The sequence below is a fragment of the Chelonoidis abingdonii genome, chromosome 3 (assembly GCF_003597395.2).
Source record: "Chelonoidis abingdonii isolate Lonesome George chromosome 3, CheloAbing_2.0, whole genome shotgun sequence".
Classification (NCBI taxonomy): domain Eukaryota; kingdom Metazoa; phylum Chordata; order Testudines; family Testudinidae; genus Chelonoidis; species Chelonoidis abingdonii.
The window spans coordinates 201,562,135-201,580,112 of NC_133771.1; the positions used below are offsets into that span (position 1 = coordinate 201,562,135).

The 17,978-nt window shown below is 43.2% G+C and overlaps 1 protein-coding gene across 2 annotated transcripts in view; it reads left to right on the plus strand.

The window, feature by feature from the left end:
- Positions 1 to 4,420: 4,420 nt before the first annotated feature.
- SPRED2 (sprouty related EVH1 domain containing 2) overlaps positions 4,421 to 17,978 on the plus strand; it is a 98,376-nt gene continuing 84,818 nt past the window's right edge. Inside the window, exon 1 of one of the 2 annotated variants that reach the window (XM_032806560.2) lies at positions 4,421 to 4,767. In XM_032806560.2, coding sequence (XP_032662451.1) covers positions 4,721 to 4,767 — 47 coding nt within the window. In that variant the 5' untranslated portion in view covers positions 4,421 to 4,720. The remainder of the gene's footprint in view (positions 4,768 to 17,978) is intronic. The other variant, XM_032806561.2, reaches the window with a different exon arrangement.

Genomic DNA, 17,978 nt, shown 5'->3' on the forward strand with positions numbered 1-17,978 from the left:
CCCAGTGCTCTGACAAGTCCTATCGCAGACATTCATCAGTCCCTTTCCTGTTAAGAAATCAGAGTATTGGTGTAAAACACAGCTAATAACTGGTTATTTCTTTACTTTAAAAACCCCCTGATGGGATGGTTAAACCTAGTCAATAATTTAAGGTTTGACTGGGAGGTTACCCCAGGTAAGGGGCAGTATGTATTTATGCTGCCCCAGGAGCAGACCAAGGACCAGACTATGATAAGAGAGTTACATATGAGCCCCTAGTTCCTCCCTTGCTGCAGGTAATCTGCCACCAACCATATCTATTCCTGTGCTTCCCTCTTCGCTGGCTAGCTATGCTGGCTGGTGTGTTGAGGGGATGGGAGAGCAATACGGACCCTCCCCACTTATGTGGGAGGGGAAGTAGCAGCTCAGCAGAGGCTAGTCTACACAACAGTATAACCTGTGATGCAGGCGGCCAGTGCAGAGGAGGGAGGAGGTGACTTGCATGCAGGTACACAAGGTTGGCCAGTGTCTTGGTATTGCAAGCAGGTACACAAGGTTAGCCAGTGTCTTGGTATTGCACGCAGGTACACAAGGTTAGCCAGTGTCTTGGTATTTAGTTCAAGCTCACTGAGACCCACGCTATAATGGAACTTTTTAGTGCCTTGCATGCCTTGCAAGAACTCGTAGTGCAGATTGGAACAATAATATAACCCAGGGTGTCAGTGAACTGGGGAATAATACATCCTTACTATGGGGCTGATCTTGCAGACACTTGCCAGGTATAATGCCTACTACCATGAGTAGACCCATTGAAACCAACAGGACTATTCATGGTAGTAAGCACCATGGATGGTAGCAAGTGTCTGCAGGAGTGGCCTCACGTATTACACAATAATAAGCATTCATACTGTGCACTTTAAAGTACACAGTAATCATGACTTACCGTATTTACTTGTGTAAGAATCTTTTTAGAATACACTTTTGGGAAAGATGCTTTATAATTATTATAAGTGTACAATAAAGTGAGTTACAAAAACAAGTAACAGCAAAAGAAGAGAGAGACTGAACAGAAAGTGAAATTTCTCTTTGTTGTTGTCTGATTAGATGCGTGAACAAGTTTCTTGAATTAAAAGTTAAGCAAAACATGTTGCAATGCTCCTGGAGGAGCCATTATAGTACACTGTGTCTGTGTATACCCCAGTTTTTACAGTATAGGCTTTTGTTTTAAACTATATGCCAAGGGGTAAGTACTTTATTCTATAAAGTGCTTTGAGACCCATGGAAATACAAAAACAATGAGGAGTCCAGAGGCACCTTAAAGACTAACAGCTTTATTTGGGCATAAATTTTCATGGGTAAAAAACCCACTTCTTCAGATCCATGAAGGTGCCACCAGACTCCTCGTTGTTTTTGTAGATACAGACTAACACAGCTATCCTTCTGATACCTGGAAATAAAGTAGAACTTCAAGTTTACAAACAACAACCTTACAAACAACCAGTGATATGAACTATTTTTCCAAACAGGAAGAAACAGAATACAGAACAAACGTGATGTTGATGAAGAACAAGTTAACATCCCTCACATTCTGATGCCTTCAAATGCATTGGAAATCGATTTGCGGTGGTTTATAAAACAGCAAGAAAGTGATGCACTGGAACTTATGCACCATGCCTACTGTAATTGTGAGATATTCAGTTTTATGAACTCCTCAATCCCCAATTGTTCATAAAATAGAAGATCTGCTGTAATAAGGTGCTATATTTATACAGTGCTGAAAATATGGAAGTAATATAAATATATAACAATATTATTTATTATTTTACAATGCTCGTATCATCCAATACAGCCTACAGACTTGTGTGAAGATAAGTGCCAAGCATTACTATTATTATAAAGCATGACGCTGCTTGGGGGAGAGTGTGTTGAACTCTACCAAACCACCTGGCACCACAGTAAAGAGCTCTGCTTGAAGTGAAATGAAGGCAAACAGAAAACAAGACAAAAATCAATGAAAAATGCAAAAACAAATCAAATGCATGAAACTAACATGAAGGGATTTGATTTACAACCCTAGAATCAAAGAAAGTGAAAAAAAAAATCCCTTATCTCCCACACTACCACTTCCCAGTGTGTCCCAGCATGCGCACAGCCGCCTAGAGCTGTAGCACATGCTGCAGTCCCTGAGCACAAGGGGGTGAGCTGAGGACAGAGTTGCTGTTCCAGCTCTGTTTGCATGAATGGCCTTTGCATTTGGTGGGCAGGAGCAAGGGCCTTCTCCATTCATATCTGGCAGCTACAAGTAGAGGCACTTGGGAAAGGAAAATAAAAGGTGCGCCTTTTAACTGCTTTGAAACTCATGGGTGTGGAAGAAATTCCTGCAAAGACCCTAAGGGTGTGTGTGTTTGTGTGAGGGGGCAGTTACAGATATTATCCCTTAAAACAAGAGTAAGGTCTGAGGCTCCAGAGAATGAGGTTGTAAGAGAGATGTGTCCTTAGGAGCTTGAATTATATGGGGTATCAGATGCATTATTGAAGGGTATGGGGTTATATGAAGGCAGATGCATTTTTGAGACAGACCTCTGGTTATATAAGGGCAGATGTATTCCTGGGGTCTTGGGTTTCACAAGGGATCAGATGCGTTATTGAGGGGGCCAGGGTTATATTGGGGGGTTGAGTTATATGGGGATCAGATGCATTATTGAGAAGGTTGGGCAGTTGTAGGGGTAGTTGCATTACTGAGGGGCCAGGGTTATATTGTGGGGTTGAGTTACATGGGGTATCAGATGCATCAAGAGGCTGGATTTATACAGAAGCAGATGCACTTTTGAGACAGATAGGATTGTACGGGAGGCAGAACCACTAGTGTGTGGCTGGGGTAATAAGGGAGGATCCAATACATTACTGAGGGGCTGGGGTTATCTGGGGATCTGATGCAGTACTGAGGAGATGGGGCCATATGGGGGATCCAATGCATTACCAAGGTGATGGGGTTATTTGGGGATCTGATACATTACTAAGGGACTAGGGTTATGTAAAGGATCTCATGCTTTACTGAGGTGCCGGAATTCTATGGGGGATCCAATGCAGAACAGGGGGCTGGGCTTATATGGGGGATCCCTTGCAGAGTGGGGAGGGTTCATCTGGGGAATCCCATACAGTCCTTAGAGCTGGAGTTGCCTGGAGGATCCCATGCAGCACAGAGCGGCCAGGTTGGGATAATCAGGGGGAGAGGGAGAGGGAGGTCCCATGCTACATAGGGGGCTGGGGCTACAGGGGGATCCCATGCAGCACAGAGCCGCCCAGCTGGAGTTCATGAGCATCTCATGCAGCATGGAGGGGCCCAGCAGGGGTTAATGAGAAATCCCATGCAGAACAGAGGAACCCATCTGAGGTTACACACGGGATCCCATGCAGCATGGAGGGAGACCTGGATGAGGTTACACGGGGGGAATCCCCTGCAGCACGGAGGGACCCAGGCAAGGTTACATGGGGAGATCCTGTGCAGTACAGAGGGGCCAGGCTGGAATTATCTGGGATGGGTCCCATGCTGTACAGGAGGCTGGAGATACAGGGGGATTGCATGCAGCACAGAAGGGCCCAGCTAAGGTTATACAGGGGATCCCATGCAGCATTGAGGGACTCAGCTAAGGTTACACAGGGGATCCCGTGCAGCACAGAAGGGCCCAGCTGAGGTTACATGGGGGGATCCCGTGCAGCACAGAAGGGCCCAGCTGAGTTTACATGGGGGGATCCCATGCAGCACAGAAGGGCCCAGCTGAGTTTACATGGGGGGATCCCGTGCAGCCCAGAGGGTCCCTGATGCCAGCTGTTACACAGGGGGATCCCATGCAGCATGGAGGGACTCCGCTGCAGTTATCTGGGGGACCCCAAACAGTAGTGAGGGCTGGGGTTACACAGGGAATCCTATGCAGCAGGAGGGGCCTGGCTGGCATGGGTGGGGGAGAAACCCACGGGTGGGGGCGGAGCCCACACAGCAGGAGGGGCCCAGTCCTCATTACACGGGTGGGGGAGAAACCCATATAGTGGCAGGGGCCTGCTTAGCATTACACTAGTGGGGGAGGGACCCGGCAGGGGTTACACGGGTGGGGGGGAGCCCACGCAGAGGGAGGGGCCAGGCCGGGGTTACACGGGTGGGAGGGAGCCCACGCAGCTGGAAGGGCCAGGCCGGGGTTACACGGGTGGGGGGGATCCCCACGCAGAAGGAGGGGCCCGGCCCGCGTTACGGGGGGGCAGAGGCAGCGGGTGGGGGTCTGGCGCAGCGCCGCCCCATGCACGCCGAGCGCTGCTGGGCCCGGCCAGCCGGAGGAGGAGGAGGAGGTGGTAGGGGGAGGTCCTACTTCGCAGACGCGTCTCCTCCCCTCCCCGGCTCGCTCGGGCTCCGCCGTCCCCGCGCTCCAGCGGGACTGGAGGCTGCCGCGCGGCGGCGGCTTTGGCAGCGGCGGGGCTGTCCGATCACGTCATCGCTTCCGCCCAGTTTCCTCCTGCCGTCGGCGGCGGCGCGCCTCGGACATGGAGTGACTGAGGCGGGGATGGGGCTCGCGCGGGGCCGCCGGCTGCACCCGGGCGCCGCTGCTGCTGCTGCTCCTCGTGCCGCCGCCCGCTGACCGGGCTAGCACCCCCGCCCCGAGCCAGGCCCCCGCCCGCAGCCAGGCGGCCTCCCCCGCAATGTGAAGCCCAGAAAGATGCGGAGGCGCAGCCCGGCTGCCCGCGGCGGGGGATGAGCCTAGACGGGGAGAAAATGACCGAGGAAACCCACCCAGACGAGTAAGTGACGGGGGAGAAACACCTGGGGGAGGGCAAAGTTGTGGCACTTGTGCGTGGAAGGGCTGCGGAGGGGGGGTACCCCGGGTCGGGCCAGCGGGGGCGGTGCATGCCTGCTGCTCCCTGCAGCCATGCCCAACCCGCTCCCTTTGCTGGTTGCAGGGGCCCTGCTGTGTGCATTGGGTGCACGGTGCGTGTCTTTGCAGCCTTTGTTGCTGGGGGGAGGGGGCAGGAAGGTCCAGCGGCTGGGGAGGCCCAGTGTGTTGTCTGTGCCTCGGCTATATGAACGGTCCTACTAACCCTGTTCCCCACGGGCTCTGCCCGACTGCTCCCCGCTCGCCCAGCCTGGCTCTCGGAAGCCCCCCGCCAGTGGCTCCAGCCTGGGCAGTCCCCTCCCCTCCCCCGGGGTGTGCGCGCTGCAGCTCTCACATCCGCCATTTCTCTTTTCGTGAATCGCCCTCATTTGCATACCACATTTTCATTCATAAAAAAAAATACCCAGTCCGGACAGGCGAGAGCCCGGCGCAGCGTGCCGGGCTGGCCGCTGGTGGAGCAGCCCGGCGGGGCTGCCGGCCGGACCCAGCAGCGACGTGGGCCTAGGGGAAGGTCCCGTGCAAACGGGGTGGCGGGGAGGTCCGGGGCGCCCGGCGGAGCGTGCCTGGCCTGCGGGCGGGGGCTGGGACACTCGCGCAGAACCTGCTCTGGCGTGAAGGCGGCTGGGACTCGGCTCTGCCTCTCCCTGCCCCGTGGGCCAGCTCAGCCAGTGGCGCGGCGGCGGCTGTTTGTGAATAAGACGGTTCCCGTTATTGTCACATGATCCTGGCATTCATAAATCCGGTAACCTTCAGCCTGTCCCATTCACTCGCTCCGGCTGCCTGGTGCGCGGCTGCTGCCCGCAGGCTCTGGCGGGGAGAGACTCTGCCTGGCTGGGAAACTCTCCCTCTTGGGAAAAAAAAACAAACAACAACCCACTTGTGGGCCCCAGACCACCCCCTCTTCCATGCGCTGCGCTGAAGGGGGAAGGGGAAGTGACTCAGTTTTGCAGCACAGGCGAGGGGCGGTCGATGTCGAAGGTGTAATCTCGCAGACGTGGGGAGGATATTGTTACTGTTGCCCCTAATTTGGATGATCGTCTACGCACTCGGAAGAGCAGTTCCTGCCTTTTGGTTTGTGTGAAGATTTATGCAGGAACCCAGTATCCACACTTGACTAGGAGATCCCACTGCCTATATACCTATTGCAACTAATGAACCTTGCGCATCCTATTCAAGGAATGGTAGTAAACATGAATAAAAGGTTAAATGTCAAACCATAAAATAACACTGGACCCTGCTTAAAAGTAATTGGTGTGGGGAAATGCCTATTAAAAGTGCATTATCCTCTGCTGGTTGCAGTCTTTGTATGCATATTTAGTAATGTGTTCTTCAGACCCATGCCCTCACATTTTGTCCAGAAATCTTGATTTGACATGTTTGAAGAAAAAAGTAATTATAGTATAACTTATTCAACTGTTCCATTGTGGCAATTATAATAATGGCTCCGATTCTGCAGTCACTTACATGCGTGTTTAAATAAACATAAAGAACATGTTTTTTAGTGTTTGCAGGATCATGTCTTAGGTATGTAACCTTCCTCCAGTGAAATATGGTAGTAGTCATCAATAAAATGCACAAGTTATTTAATATACAACTCAGACTGTTAGCATGACTTTTCTATTTCAATAGCAATAGAATAGAAAGGGCTGAAATCCTCCAATATTGTAATGCTTTTTTCTTGTAAGTGTTCTCCAGTTAAACCTGTCTGTGTTAACAGTATTTGCAAGTAAATAGATTAATACTTTTACAAGATCATTTTGTGGCTAAATGCTGGGGACACCATGTTTGCATTTTTTTTCATAATTATTGAGAGGACTGGTCTCAAAAATAAATTAACAAAGATGTTATCACAATATTACAGAAACCTGTTTAAGAGATGTACTCATCAAAACATTAGTCCTGGCTATCTTTTTCTGGGTTTGACAGACAGAAAAATGAGTCTCAACCTATAAAACAGGTATATGCTTCAGTATTTGGCATTTGACCCATACTTACAATGACTACTGCAGGTATTTTAAAACATTGTAAAAAATATACAGCTTTATTCCTATTTACAATAGAAATGGTGGTTCAATGGTGTGTCCTGTGTTATCACTATAGCTAAAAACCAAACCCACACTAAATCAGGTTGTTGCAGAGTGGTGAAGGAAATGACTTTTAACTTCAACCCAGGTGTTGAGAGGGATTATGTTTTTGGCATTTCTGAATGGAGAAGCCTTAAAATATCTGCATAGTTTATGAAATTGTGATAAATTATGTTGAAGTCTAGTAGACTATGACAATTCTTCCAAATAATAGTCCAGTTTATCATATGGATTTTCTCCACTAATAAAGCTAGGTTTAAAACAAACAAACTATAGAGCGGTGGTTTTTTTTTAGTAGTATTACAAAAAATGGTTGCCACACTTTCCAGTCTACTAGGCCATGTCTAAGCATAGTTAGTCTGTAGTGAAGAAATTAACTTTCTGGTTTAAAGTGGATTAAGGTGATTAGTGGTTATGTATTTATTTATGCTCTTTTATCTAATTAAACAATATTTTACTTTTTATGGTATTAGATGACAGAATATTCTAAGTACGTTTGGGGGTTGCAGCCAGGATGGGTGTTGATTTAAAACAGCATATTAGAAAATTGAGAGCATTCTGTTCAGAAATCTGATCTTTGATTTTCAATGGTTCATTTTGATTTGTTTTAGAATCATTTTCCCCTTTAACTGTTCCACTGCTTATACTTGCATTTCTGTCATGCTTTTAAAAAGGAAACTAACTCATGACTTATTTTATTTTATTTTTGGGGGGGATGGGAAGGATACCACACCAGTTTGCCCTGGGATCTTCACAGTTTAACCATGCAGAGCTGTCCCTGGCCATTACTTAAATGTGTGATTTACAAGAAAATCTCATGGGCAAGAGGAAGTGGTGCTGGTGATGCAGTGGGCAGCGCTCTTTAGTCTGGGTAACTATTGAACCAATTTCCTAGTATAGTGCTAATTGTCATCATGGCTGTTGTGGAGGTCCTGTCTTTCAGGTCAAATGTAAAACAGAGGTCCTGACCACTTACCGTCATTAAACATCCTGAGCAAGTATTTGCAAGAGTAATCATGTTTTTCTAGTGAAGCACGGATTGCTGCAGTACAATTCAGGCAGTTTACATTATGACTTGCCTCAATGTTCTCTGTAATTTCCTTTATAAGTAATTCTTCACCTCCTATCCTGAATTGATGGATAGTGTTGCTGAAGTAGTGCCTTGTATGTTGTTTTTCACTTCAGTAAAAAGAAGTAAGGACCAGTATGCTGATCAATTTCCTCAAGCTCTCCAAACAGTGGTAATAAGCTCTTCTATTTGCCTTGACATCCGGCTCTGATTTGCTTATTCTAGTTTCATTGAGTACCCTACAAGCATATCACCACAGTACTTCTAATCCATGTTGGTGTTAATGGGCTTGCGAATATTCAATAAAACTTAAACCTAATTTAAGATATAATGTTGAGTGAGTTAAAGCTAAGAGACATTAAAAAAAATATCAAATTCCATGTTCCTCTGGGCCATTCCATTATAATTGTCTATGCCAAATCCAGCCATTGATCTTTATGAGGGACTCCCACTAAAGTCAGTCTTGTGCAAAAGCTGATGCAGCTTTTAAATATCAGCAAGTACTATAATTGTCTATACAATTGAAGAATATAGGTTAGTTGATTCTATGTTCAGTACAGATGTTAATTTATTATTACATGTTGCTGGTGATGTGTTTATGGGTTTCACTGGGAAGAATATAAGATTCCATCAGAATTTGCATGTACAAAAATCAGTTATATTTAATGCTACTTTCATTGAGCATGATGCATACCTCCAGTGCCAGAAGTCGTCACAGGAAGTAATTAAATGGAAAAGGTCAGAAAATGAGGATGTGTTTGTGTGTAGCATTGTTTGTTGTTCTGTGTCAAGATAATTAAGTTAGCTTCAGGGCTTGTCTATATGGGGACACTCAGGAAGGTTAAGGCAAATTAACTGAAAGTGTGAAGATATAGCACATTAAAGCCTTGTGTGGCTGATCTCATTCAGAAATAAACTGGCCTTAGCTCCTCCACCAGCCACCTGTAGCTTATTCATGGCATTAAGTTGACTGGGAAGCAAGTAGTTTGTGACTCTGATTAGAAGTGTCAAAGTTGCTTTATGAAAGTCTGTAGCAATTATGCTATGAGGTGCTGACCTTGCAGAAACTTGGTCCTAGAAACAGTAGAGCAGGGGTCAGCAACCTTTCAGAAGTGGTGTGCTGAGTCTTCATTTATTCACTCTTGTTTAAGGTTTTGTGTGCCAGTAATACATTTTAACATTTTTAGAAGGTCTCTTTCTATAAGTCTATAATATATAACTAAACTATGGTTGTATGTAAAGTACATAAAGTTTTTAAAATGTTTAAGAAGATTCATTTAAAATTAAATTAAAATGCAGAGCCCCCTGGACCGGTGGCTAGCACCCGGGCACTGTGATTGCCACTGAAAATCAGCTGGCGTGCCGCCTTCAGCATGCATGCCGTAGGTTGTCTACCCCTGCAGTAGAGACACATCCCAAACTTTGCAAATATGACTAGCAATCCTCTTGAAATGTTTCAAATAACAGTTTAAAGTGGAATATTAACTTTGCATTGGCATGTTTTGCAGCTGGTTTTATTGTCAGGTACACTGATCCCATCCACCTCTGAAAATAAGAGCAATACATCATCACTGTGCTTACTGTGAATACTGAAAATATTCAAGCTTTAAAGTTGCCCTTTAGAATTAGACTTGTCTCATTTTCAGAGTAACTTTGTCTATTGCACATTACTGACTGCTTTGTCCTAGATGCAATAAACAACTGTTTGCCTTTTTTTTGTCATGAGTATGAGCTGTGCAGGAAGACACTGGCCATACTGTGTGTCATGACGTCATTGCTTGCGCTTGGGACAGGACTTGCAGGCTTGCCAAAGTTTAACCATTCACTTTTTGGCCTAAAAATGTAATATGATTATTTCTGAGGTTTATACATTATTTTAAAAAATACTACAAATAACTAGCTAATGTATTCAATTACATTGAGAGCTAACTATTTTCAAGGAAAGTTCTTAATGAGATGTGATAATTGAATCTAGCACCTTCTACTTCCTTATCCCAGGCTAGGGCTTTGAAGTGACTCATAGGTTTGTTTATTTATGTATTTATACTGCATCCTGAATGGTATGTGACACATGGTCAAGTGAGAAAAGCAAGAGGAAGAGAAGTCAAGACAACAGGGGAGGAACAGAACTGGTAGAGGTAGCACTTTACCCTTAATTACAGACAAGAACAGCAAGTTCAGGTATTGGGAAGCTAAAGTGATAAGGGGAATCAAATAATTTGCTGTCAGTTAGACAAAAAAAGTCCATAGTCCATACATCCTTTTAAACGCTTTTTTGTTTTTTTTTCATGGGAAAGTGTGGTTCTCAAATTGACAGCCCTGCAACTAGAGGTTGTTTGCTACTTATAAAACAGATGCAACCCAGGCAGGGGCAATGGACTGCCCTGCAATGTGCCTCATTTCTGATCTGGCAAAACTGCCACTAAGGGCTGAAAGGTTTATTTCCTCTGCAGGTTTATTAAATCCTGACACTTCAAACAAGAGTATCCAGTGTAGTGGGATGTTTTTAATGTAGCTCTCTGAGAGCTGGCTTTAAATTATAAATTTGTTTGTTAGGCCAGCAAGCCACCATTGCATAGCACTCACTTTTAGTCTCTCAGACTGAGCCATACTAGAACCAGTGATGTTGAGGAAAAAAAAGAAACTGAAAGCCATAAATCCCTTGAGCCATCCAATTCCTCTGCTTCCTAACACACCGTCAAGTTTATTAAATGAACTCTACTCATCTCGCACTGTGCTAGAGGAAAGGAAATTATCTTCTAGTTGGGTAAAACCTGGGAGAGGAGTCATCAGGCAGTGGAATACCTTTTATATCTTCAGAGGGACAAATCCAAAGCAAATGGTATAAAACGGGCTCAAGCCTGTCATATTCTGGGTGCACTCAACTTCCACTGAAGTCAAGGAATTAAGAATACTCGCAGCCTTGCAAGGCTGTACCCTATATATCCTTGTATCTTGGGATTAAGTCTGCCCAAGAAGATATGTGCCGCTCCTGTTGACTTCAGTGGATTGTGCATGTTTGTTAAAAGGCAGAATAATGCCTTCATATGAGAAACTGAAATTTACACGACTACAAGTTTACATGGTAGGCACACACATAGTTACAGAACTAATAAACAAAAGTACATAATCAGAAACTACAGGTGCAGGCAGAGTCTCTGATACGTAACCTGTTTGCTGAACAGACTAGTCAGTTTGTGTATTTAAACTGCCATGGTAGTGTAGACAGCAAGAAATGATGGTATGTAGGCTCTGTTGTGAGAGTATAATTTCATAATTCTACTAAATGAAACATATGAGTGAATTACTAGCCTACCTGATTTTGCATCTTGTGCACAGAGAGCCAGAAATGCAATACTTAGGCCAGTTATCCATTTTATTGAGGTGAATGGATGGCTAATTCTCTTGGTTTTCTCTTTCCTCACTGCACTGCTATTACATATTTAGGATTGAAATCTAGCAAATAGGAGTATAAGGAGAATCCCTGCACTTTATTTCCTTTGACAAATAGACTGAAATGGACTGAAAATTTAATCACCAACAAATATACACTATGCACAGCAGGAACTGAAGAGGGGATATTGCAGCCTTTCCCCAGAGAGAAGAGGAGGAGCTCCCAGGAGCAGAACCAGCCTCTAGAAGTGAAGGCCCTCCTCAACCCTAGTAGGAGCTAGGGGTAGTAGGGCATCTTCCAAACTCTTAGTCTGTGATGTCAGCTTCATTGGTCCTGCTTTGAGCAGGGGGCTGGACTAGATGACCTCCTGAAGTCCCTTCCAACCCTGATATTCTATGATTCTTACAACTTGATTTTGGGACACTTTTTTTTGCCAATGGTTTTGCCTCAGACTCCTCCTGCTTTTCTCCCTTAATACCTCTGCTTTCTGCCTTGTCCCTGCTTTCCATAAACTCTTCCTCCTTTCCTCTCCCTTTTTCTTCCCCTTCCTTTTGCCTTTGCATTTGTTTGGCCTTACTAATTCTCACCCCCAACCCCGTTTAAAAAGAAACACAGGGCTTGTGTACATAGGGAAATTGACCAGCATAGCTATAGTGCAATAATTATAAGTTTTCTGCTGCGTCTATAGTGGTTTAACTCCCTGTGTGGATACTGTATTCTCAAATGAAAGTGACTTTATTCCAGAATAATTCTTCCACTATAGCTACGCTGGAGTATTTCCCTATGCAGACAAGCCCTAAGGTTTGTGCCAGATATCACTTTGATAATTTAAGTTCTGCATCTGTTTACTCTCTATTCTTCGTGTGTGTTATGTCTTTCAGAATGTAAGCTTTTTGGGGAAGGGGCTCTCTTTTCCTGAGAGTTTGAACAATGCCTAGTTCATTGGGACCCTGATCCTGACTGGAGCTTTGGGCACTACCACAATATAAATGATGATCAGTGATAGTCTGTCTTTCCAGCATGGGACTGTTATAATACAAAACAAATGACTGGCTAAAACTTACGAAGTATTGTTCATTTTTCAAAAGTTTCTATGTAATGTAACATAAATGCTTTTAGGATATGAAACTTAACCTTACTGAAAGTCTTAATTCTGTGCTGTATTTCCAAAAAACATCATTGTACTTTATTTCTAGAAATTTTCCTTAGATGAACATTTGAGCTCATGTATACTACCTGGGTAGCCCAGAGTCACCTACTCCGGTCCAGATGTTGTTGTTCACTGCTCTGAAAGAATTGCACTGTATTAAATGAAGTATCAGAGTACCGACTGTATTGCCCCTGCACCTGTATACCCTTGCTACATTTATTTTTTAGTTTAGAGACAAGAATAGGTTTATTGGGAGAAAATTTTCTCCCAGTGAAGTTAAACAAAATGTGCGTCAGGCAGCAGTTTGAACATGTCATACACTCTCTGCAGAGAGAAGATAAACTGCTCACTCTTCTCTTTAGGTGGAATTTTCAGTCTCCTTTTCTGCTCACATTCTTCTTGTTTCATTTTTTGTTCTGAAGAATAATTGTTTTAGCTCCCTTTTTTAGCCCCCTTCTCTTACACTGTTTGTCTCTCACACTTGTCCTTTTCTCTCCTGTTTCTGTTCCATCACTTGCTGCTCTCTCTCCCCTCCTCCCACGGGAAAACCTGCCATCACTGCATTTCAGTTTTCTTGCCTCAGAATCTTCTGTTTCCAAAATCCTCTTCCCCTCTCCCCTTTTTTTAAAGGGGTGTTGCCCAAAATTACTCTGCTTGCTGTTTTGACTAGCTATAGAGGAAAAGAGTATCTCTTAATGAGCCCATTATATATACTAGTCAAATACCTTTTTGAATGCCAGATATTCAATGCGGTAGAACTGGATGCTTACCTTAAAAGTAAATTACATCACAAAATAGTATTATAAACTCACTTTCAGGGTTTTAAATACATGTCATTTTTTAACCAGGCTACCACCTATTGCTTGAGATTTAACCAACTCTCAAACTGCCAAATTAGAATCCATGTTAGTCGTTGGCCTGTTTCATCTGTGTTCATATAACTTTCTTGTTGGACAAAACCAAAAAACACATCCTCTCTCCAAGTGTAACTTTAAGGGGAATATATGCCAAAGATCCCCCTTACTACATTCTGGGTAAACTCTGTCAAGGAGTCGACAGCCAGGGGAAGATGCTTTGTGGCCCAGTTACAAAGCCCTCTGTGACTAATTGATTGTTAGCCAGGAAAGAACTTTCCTCATCTTTGGCAAGCTGAGGATTCACAACTCAGTACCAAAACTACTGGGCTTCTTTATCTCCGACACTCGTGTAAGCCAAGTAGCCATAGGGCAGTTTTGTTGTCAAACTAACTTAGGAAGAAAGTGGGCTTAGGTCACCATTGATGGGCTGTGCTTTTGACCTTAGGAGGTAAAAGCTACCTCAGTAAGAAGCAGCCTTCATTGTGCAGTATCTGTGGCCTAGCGGCTATGAAGGTAAATTTAAGCTGTGCAATGCCCTTAGTAAAGTATTAACTAAATCTAACCTATTTTATTTTAAGACTTTACATATATGTTAAAAGGACTTTCAAAACTATTTTTAGAACTACCTCTTCCTATATCTGTTTCTCTCTGGGAACAGCGTTCCTCTCTCAACAAGAGCAGACATCTTTTTTGCAATATTTGGGCAAGGCAGGTAGAGTCTGCTGATGCCAGATTCAGCCATTGATCTTTATGAGGGGCTCCCACTAAAGTCAGTCTTGTGCAAAAGCTGATGGCAGCTTTTAAATATCAGTAAGTACTATGTGACAGTAAAGGTTCCCATCCTGCAAGCTGCTTTGTACAGATTGCCCCCTGGACTTGTGTGGAGCCCCATTGCTGGACCAGGGCCTAAATTTTTAAGAGCTGATTTCTGCTTTGCACTTGAATGCATGTGAAGACTTGGAAACATTTAGATTTTAAAAGTCATATTATTCAGAATAAAAAAATATGCTGAAAGTTTCAAATAAGTCCAAGTTCTATTAGAAAACACTCAGGACTCTATTTTTTCTCATACATTTAAATGTGTAGCATCACTTTAATAAAGTAGCTGAGCGAGATTAGTTTCCTGTTCAGTACTTTTATAATTTTGAATAATTTAACTGCCAATGTTTAAACAGGTATGTGTAATTGTTACTATCATGGGGAAAATATTGGTTTCATTTTTATTAAAATTTCGTTAAATTTTATTCATGAAAGTCTGATGATAGCACTGAAGAGTCTCAAAAGCTAGAGGAGATCTCTTTTTGTGCTTCCCCAAACAGCTGACCACGTGTCCTCAGTCTTGACCTACAGCACCAGTCTGGTTCCTCCCTTGCCTTCAGTATATGTAATTATATTAAACTGTGGCTTTATTATCTGGATTAATGCACATTGAGGATTAGATTGATACCACTAAAATCAGTTCACGTGTGACCTAAAGGTTATTTGGAACTAGTGTCTCCAGACGAGACTATAGTTCACTGACTCGTATGGTATCTTTTTGCTTTTGTCCTTATGCAGTGGAAAAAGCAGTTCTAAAAAGATCTCCCAAACTCAAAAAGGCCACCCGTTCACCCTTCTGCTAGACATTCCTCTTGTATGCATTTTTTTTTTTTCTTTCAAACACCACTCTGAAACAAACAGGCAGAGTGGTCTCCCTTGTGGAAAAATCAGTATTGACTTGTTTCTTGCAGCTGAAGTGCTGCCAAACAGCATCTATAGAGTGGTCCCTACTGGGTAACACCAAATGTTCTCTATGAGCGGTGTTTAATGCCCTATCACAGTGCTTCTGTAGCTGACTATATTAAATGCTATGTTCAGTGAAAGCCAGGATGCTAATTCACATATGTTTTCAGTATATTTTTTTCCATTAACATGTCTTAACAATTTGGTGCTCCCGCATTTTAACACATGGAAAGTAATCTACCTGTTCATGTGGTTTATGAGCAGAAAGGTATGCCCCAAAGCTGCTGTAAGGTTACTAATACTTCTAGTTACAACATAAAAAAAGGAGTGTGTGTTGCCTAAGTTGAGACAAAAGTGAGTTAAGGTTGTGACTCCATCGGCTAATGCTCTGATATTCGGTTGCAGCAGGGGCAGTCCCTCAGTGTATTTCCTCTTGCACATCCTCTCCTTTGGCAACAGGACTGCTACCTACTGACTTTAGAGTGGGAATTGACAATCTGGAACACTGGAACTAAAGCTGGTAACTCTCATGATTTTTAAAACTGCTTTTTAAAGCACCAGCTATACATTTTCCCCATGTTGTTAGCCAAGTAGTGCAGTGGAAGGATGCCAATAGGCATCCAGAGGGTTAATGAGAGCGTAAATTCAGACATTCCTATGTGGCTTCTACATGGGCTGTTGCAAGCTATTTGCAAATAGACTGACTTTTAAATGCTTGTGTGAGGGTAAATAGACCATCTAATCCTTTGAGCCCCAGAAGTTTATGAAATCATTCATTTAATTTTAAGGACTCTGTTAAATGTAGAGAACTTTAAATGTTCAAAGTTTGGTGCCATCTTTCTAAGATAATTAACTTCACTGCCACAGCAGGCTTGCTGTTGTATTACCAACTCTGTCTCTTAGGTAGGGAAGCTAAGGTAGAGAGGCTAAGTGACTCGCCCAGGGCCGCACAATGAGTCCATGGTAGTCCAATTCAGACCATAGTAGTTTGACACCTAACATTTTAGTGGTGCATGCTGGTGCTTTTATACTTAAAAATTTGTAGTGGAAACTTTATCTCTTAGGATTTATAACTCTGCCATCATAATTCACTCCTGACTAAAACTTGGCACAAAAGGTAGCAGGCTGGTCGTACTCTCCCGCCCGTCCTCCCCTTCTTTACATACTATTAAAATGAGACTATTTATTTATTTTATCGGTGGCTGGAGGGAGGAGAGAGTAAAAGTAGTAAATTATGTTGGCAAGTGTCCTTTTTTAAGGAGTGCTTTTGATATTCTTTTGTATTCATATGTCTTTAATCAACTTGGTTTTAAAATGAAAGTTGTCAAATAATTAGTCCAAATAAAATCAATTAAACTTAGAAATAAGAGATGCTATCAGTCAAATTAGTTCAAACTTTAGGTTTTGTAAAAAGTAAGCTTTTACAAAAGTGGAGATTAGTAAAGCTTCCAGGGACATAAATCCTTACAGAAACTGTTATTTTAAAGAAATACACTTTTCCCCATCATGTTTTCAAACCAGAGATTGCGGCATTGTGCATGACAACTGGAAAGTTAAATTGATTAGAAACTGACTTCACAAAAGTGATGAAGACAAGTCTATTTTTATTGTGCCAGCTGATTGAAATGCAGAAAGTAAGCTAATAGCATCAGTGACAAAAAGTAACGTAGACTTTTAAATACTTTTCATTTTAGTAATGGAAAGTGGTGGTGGTTGTAAAGACATTTTGTAAATCGTGATTCTTATTTTCCTTGAAGACATACATGTAAATAAAGAAGGACAGCTCCTACTAATGCTTAATGCATATGAGTGACTTTCCTTAACAAGTATTTCCATGTATCAGCAGAACTACTTAGTTATCTGCAGGATAGGACTCTGTATTACTGAGACCTGCAATATTGTATGTATGTTGCATCTTTTTAGGCGGAGTCTAATATACACACTGAGGACTGAATGCTGCAGGAGGTTATAGGAATATTCTCGTTGTAAGCACTATGTCCACTAGTGAGGGTTTTGCAAGACTGGTTTCTTTTTAATATTTTTCCATGTACTTATATAAACTATAGTGGCTGTAAAGATCTTATCACAGAGGTGATGTGCCTTTTAAAAATGCTTCCTAAATACAAATTACACAGTAGGGCTCAACAGCTATTTTGGAGCCATTAGTCAAGTCAGTTCATGTTTTTACAAGTTCTTTGTGTAGTTATATAATTTGCATCTTGCAGTTTAAATTTAATAAGTCATAAGGTTTCCGGAGATCATCACTCTCGTTCTTGTAGGTGGATTGCTTTTCCAGAAAGAGGATTTAAAAATATAAAGGTAATTAAGTGAGATATAAATCGACAAAAGCAAAAAATAGAAGGGTGAGACTCTGTCCTTGTGTCTGTTTTACAAACATTTTCACACAGGAAGCTCTCTTTTGTACCCCTCTTGCAGAGTGTTGGAGCCCAGGCTCCAGCCCCAGCCCAAATGTCTACACTGCTATTTTTGGCCCTGCAAGTCCAAGTCAGCTGACCTGGGCTCTGAAACTTGATGCCACATGTTTATTGCAGTGTAGACATGTCCATAGTGTATGTGCGCCATGGGACCAAAATAAAGTTGCCTGGGCAACTTTAATTCTGACACTTCCAGACTTTTGAGTGGTTGGTTACTAATAACCTTAACCTTTTAAAATAGCTTTTTGGTATTCAATACTGTATACAGTTAATGAGGGGAAGGGAGAAGCGTCTCCATTAATGGGCCTGGTTCCAGTGGGGCACTTGATAGTTGTGGCGTCACTTTGAGCTGGAGCTAGTGGAACATTACTTTGGAGCACCTGTAAAAGAAATCAGTATGCCTGAGTT